This window comes from Frankliniella occidentalis, unplaced genomic scaffold (genome assembly GCF_000697945.3).
Source record: "Frankliniella occidentalis isolate FOCC.00 unplaced genomic scaffold, Focc_3.1 Scaffold25, whole genome shotgun sequence".
In the NCBI taxonomy this organism is placed as follows: domain Eukaryota; kingdom Metazoa; phylum Arthropoda; class Insecta; order Thysanoptera; family Thripidae; genus Frankliniella; species Frankliniella occidentalis.
Window position 1 is genome coordinate 1,603,833 of NW_026267155.1, and position 4,932 is coordinate 1,608,764.

Sequence of the window (4,932 nt, forward strand, 5' to 3'; positions counted from 1 at the left end):
ACCTTTATGGAAGTGTAAATAGAAAGTGAAAATCGGCGTCGTCTGCTCAATACCGACAATACCTACCCAAGATGCGATTCTAATCAGAATTTTAGGGTGGACATCGCCGCTTTTTGATACTCATCGCAGGGGATAAGTAGTTGATGGTTTCCGGACATTTATTGAATTGTTCTGTTCCGGTTATTCTTGGAGGTTAGTATGCTCCAGTGGCGCAGTTTTTACACACACAAGTTGTATGTTGTTGTTTTTTTACGGAGAAAATGATGCCTGTTATGTAAACTTGCCCCATGCGCCAGGCGTCACCTTTGGCTGGCCGGACTATATTATCATTTATTATATATTCTACTCTGTATTCCAAGTCGAAACGAAGTGCTTGTAAATTTACAACTTCAAATTGTAACTTTATGACACACATCATGGGTGCTTTCGGGAGTACCTCGCTGTTCATAGGGTACTTCGCGACCCCACTGGAAAAACAAAGGTAGGATGGAACGGGTTTATATTGCATCTTCAACGGGATTACAAATTAGTAGCCTGGAAAGGCAGTAAAATTACGCACCGGAAAAATGTGTTAGATTTGATGCCTTTGATTATGTGCAATGGCAAAGGCAGTAAAATTTAACACCCCTTTTAAAGGCATTAAGCCCTGCCTTTGTTTTCCCTTTCCCCTCGCAAATCCACGAACCAGTAGTGTGCCCCCCCCCCCACCTCCACCCCTATTGGCCACATCGGAGGGTAAACCAAATTAACGAATATCTAAGGGTGAGGAAAGGAACAGTTGAGTGCAGACAAAGAACTTCTCACTGAAAGGTGTCAGATATTTTTATTTAAATAAAATTTAACAAATTGATGATACAATGTGTGTTGCAAATCAAGATGACATTTGACTTATGTTGACGAGATAAAATGTCAGATCTATCTCCTCGAGATATAAATTGTCGTAAGAAGGTGTTGTTTTTTGTAATCCAGACTGGAACTTTGTATATAGACTTATAAAAAAACCTAAACTCTACTCTTTCAGCTTGCTCTGCATGATTTCCCCGAGGTTGTCGGCACCGGGTTTGTTCACGGTCTGGTACTCGGGGAGCTCCTGTTCGCACTTCTTGAACCACGCTGCCACCTTCTCGGGGACCTTGACGGAGGGCAGGACAGCCTGAGGACAGAAAGACCTGATTAGAAATCCGGGCACGACAGCGTTGGTTGAACGAGTTTCGGCGCACCTCTACCAGCTGGCTGATTCACGCCGCGCACTTTCGTAGCTATACTGTACCGCATGCACGGGTGCGGGCGGGTTTGCCTATCCTCGCTGGCCACGGCTCCTCATGGCCCCGTGCGAGTAGGCAAACCAGCCGCACCCCTACACGCGGTGTAGTATAAACTACTAAAGTGCGCGGCGTGAGTCAGCCGCCTGGTATATCTCGTTCGGTGCGAAATGCGATAGTCAAAAATGATGTGGGAACAACGACTCGACGTGGATTCGACCGCAGGCCCAACATACCAGGATGGTGGACACGCTGGCGGCGGCGCAGGTGTCGGCGATGGAGGGCTTGTCGCCGGTGAGCCAGCCGCCGTCCTGGATCAGGTTGGACAGGAGCTCGAGGGCGGCGTCCAGCCTCTGGGTCTTCTCGGGCTGGTAGGCGGAGAGGCCGCTGAAGATGACAGGCTCCTGGAAGAAACAAAAAAAAAAACGTTAACGATTCTTGTTAACTGCGAAGCGAACTAGGTTGGGGAAATTTAGTTGCCTTTGCATGTTTTATCGAAAGTTGTTTAGTTGTACTGAGTGTACAGTTGTTTAGTTGTACTGGTGTACGTGTACATGAGCGCAACGCCCGAGGGTAAAGCGCCACCATGGCCCTTGGCCCTGCGGCGCAAGACGGAAGGCAAACCCACAACACCGCAGTAGTGTGCGCTTTGATACATTCGGTCCCTGGATTGAAATTAACTTTTTGTTGTTTGTTTGGTTGCACATCAATGTATGTGCACCGCACTCTGGAAACTCAAGTGTCATCAAACTTCACGAGCTCTCCGAGCTTTTACTGATAAATCAGTTTCCTCGAAATTTCTGAACTGTATGTTTAGTATGATGTCGCGGCAAAGGTTGCACTGCGCCCTCTACTCACCAACATGTCTCTGATCCTGGTAAAGAGAATGGCGTTGTCAAAGTGCAGGCGCTGGTTCACAATGGCCCTCTTCTTGATGTCCTTGGGGTACCAGCTGTCGTCGCTTGCCTTGTCGGCGAGGTATGTGGCGATGGCATGGCTGCACGGAAGGAGGGATTTTTATTAGTTCGCAAGCTTGCTAAACAGTCGAAATAAATGCGCAGCTCACAAAAAGAAAAAGACTACATTCACTAGGTGTCGTGTGCCTTGTCTTACCTGTCGTAGATGACAAAGTCGCCGTCCTGGATGGTCGGAACTGTGTGCAGTGGGTTGATCTGCACAAAAAATTGGAACAACATTAATTTAAAATACTCCAGAACTCGCCATAACTGTAACCATCAGTAATAATTGACCCTTTTGCCTACCTTGACGAACTCTGGCTTCAGGTGGTCGCCGTTGAGGAGGCTGACCTTCTTGAACTCGTAGTCGATGCCGAGGGCCTTGCAGGTCAGCATGACGGCGCGCACGGGCGGGCTCAGCTCGTCTCCGTACAGGATGATGGCCATTGTGAAGTCTGCAACATAAATAAACAACAATACGTGTAACGTTATCACGTGTTTTCGTCTGGAGGTCGGGGTGACCATGGCAATGACTCGACCATCTCCTTGGTGGTGACCATGACCTCGACCATGACCATGACGTCGCTTCAGTGGCTGGCTCCGTTTAAGGTTAATGGAACAGGCGGTGGAATGACATCGACGTAGACCCGCCCTCCTCCCAACCCATCGAGCATCTCAATCAGCTGTGACCGAGGGGTCGCCAACTCGTATAATACTCCGTACACGGTCCCATAATACCACTATAATACTTCATAATACCCATAATACCCATAATACATCATAATACTGCATAATACCTCATAATACTCCATAATACTATCATAATAGAATCACAATACTCCATAATACTCGCACAATACTCTCATAATACGCATAATACTCCATAATATCTAATATTTTTTCATAATATGCCAGCAATAACAAAAACTATAATTTTGTTACTATTTTGAGCCGATGCCCACCTTGACCTCTTTTTAATGCGTTTTTAATGCGTTTTTTCTGCTCAAAATCTCAAAATCTAGATCATTATAAGGTTTATTTTTTAATTTGGTTTCGCAGCATACACATGCAGCTAAACATCTAGCCGCGCAATAGGTGATTTATACGGTTGCTATGTGCAGGGCTGACTTTGCTGAACACTGTCAAGCCATTTGCAACTTTATTACTTGTAAGTGTTCATCTCACAGTTATCACGTGAATTGCTTAACTCAACAGTTTTGCAGTTGCAAGTGTTTAAAAAACCTATTCCCCATGTGCGTATACCCTAACTTCAAGGATATTACCGTGTTTGAAAATTTCGGTGTAATAAGTGACTTTTTCATGTATATTATGCACCATAATACAAACATAATAATTCATAATACTATGTAATACTGTAAAATACTTCATAATACACATAACCCATACTATTCATAATATCCATAATACCCATAATATTCATAATACCCATAATATATAATACTCCGTACACGGCTCAGGAAAGTGGGCGACCCCTCGGCTGTGACAACCCCGATCGCATTGTTTATCATAACATAATATGGTTGTGACGACATTTGCCAAAACTCGAGCCAAAACTAACCGTATATATTTTTTTGTTCCCATAACCGTGTGAATGTGGCACAGCGCGCTTTCCATTGTTCAGAGTGTGTTTTGTCCATACAACAACATTAGCTTTGCCGACTCCATTTCTTTTCCGGTGTGCTTCAGCCTCGGCTTCGGCGGCGGAAGCTGCTACTAACCGGTGCTTCCGATTCCGATGCCCATACAGCCATCACCCCGCGAGCGCGCAGCTCAGCCGTGACGGTCGGTGCAGTGTGTCTCCCAAACAGCACTGTAAATAACGTTAGTGTTGCCATGTTTATCGCCCAAATGGAGTAAATTGTCTTGTATGGCTTTGTTTTAAAGTCAAACTTGCACCTGGGAAACAGGGGCATGGTCGCCGGTAAAATCACTATCCAATAAACAATCAATCATTGAGAACATCGGTTGATTGATATGATTGCGTTTACAGTATCGCGCTCTCCCGCGAGCACTCAAGGGAGCGAGAAACGCCACACACTCTGACTATTAGGAGAGTCGCCAGGCGCCTGCCTACCGGGCTCCGTCACAAACAACGTCACACTTTGTCCCAAAACGTCACCCCGTCACAAACGTCATTACGTCACTCCGTCACGTTCAGTCGAAGACGCGTGTTTGCCAAGAGTGCACCGAGCGGCGGCACGGCCGGATACAGCCGCGTATGAACACGCCCGCGGGTCCCGCATGCCAATGCTGCTCGCATCAATAAGTAAAGCCCCTTGGGCACGCCCCGGCGCCGCTGCTGCCAATAATGTGCCCCCCACGCCACGCCGCCGCGTCCGGCGCATGTGAGCCAGAGCCGGTGCCGATCGGGTCCAGTCCAGCGGCCCACCTCTTCCGAATGGCTCGCCCCGCCTCGCATCGCTCGCCTTCAACTTCAACTTCAGCACAGCACATATTCCGCTGCAAAAAAAATGGAAGGTGTGCAATCGAAGGTGTTTCAAAGATGTTCTGGTAAAATGGTAAAATGTATACTGCTTCGATAGAGAGGCGTTAGCGTCCCCCAAAGGTGCAAGTTTTGGACACCTTTAAAGTGCTTTTCCAAAGGAACCAGTGCAGTGGCACCCGGTGGCACCCCTACAATTTTCAGTAGCCTATGATAGACCAAAGGAACCAGTGCAGTGGCACCCGGTGGC

At 47.1% G+C, this 4,932-nt stretch overlaps 1 protein-coding gene across 1 annotated transcript in view; it reads right to left on the minus strand.

The window, feature by feature from the left end:
• Nucleotides 1–804: 804 nt before the first annotated feature.
• Nucleotides 805–4,932, minus strand: part of LOC113212181 (glutathione S-transferase 1-like) — a 6,681-nt gene continuing 2,553 nt past the window's right edge. The window contains exons 2-6 of the mRNA XM_026430790.2: nt 2,525–2,673; nt 2,376–2,434; nt 2,121–2,259; nt 1,499–1,666; nt 805–1,153 (exon numbers count right to left, since the gene is read on the minus strand). Of these exons, the coding sequence (XP_026286575.1) occupies nt 1,010–1,153; nt 1,499–1,666; nt 2,121–2,259; nt 2,376–2,434; nt 2,525–2,665 (651 nt within the window). The 5' untranslated portion in view covers nt 2,666–2,673 and the 3' untranslated portion in view covers nt 805–1,009. The remainder of the gene's footprint in view (nt 1,154–1,498; nt 1,667–2,120; nt 2,260–2,375; nt 2,435–2,524; nt 2,674–4,932) is intronic.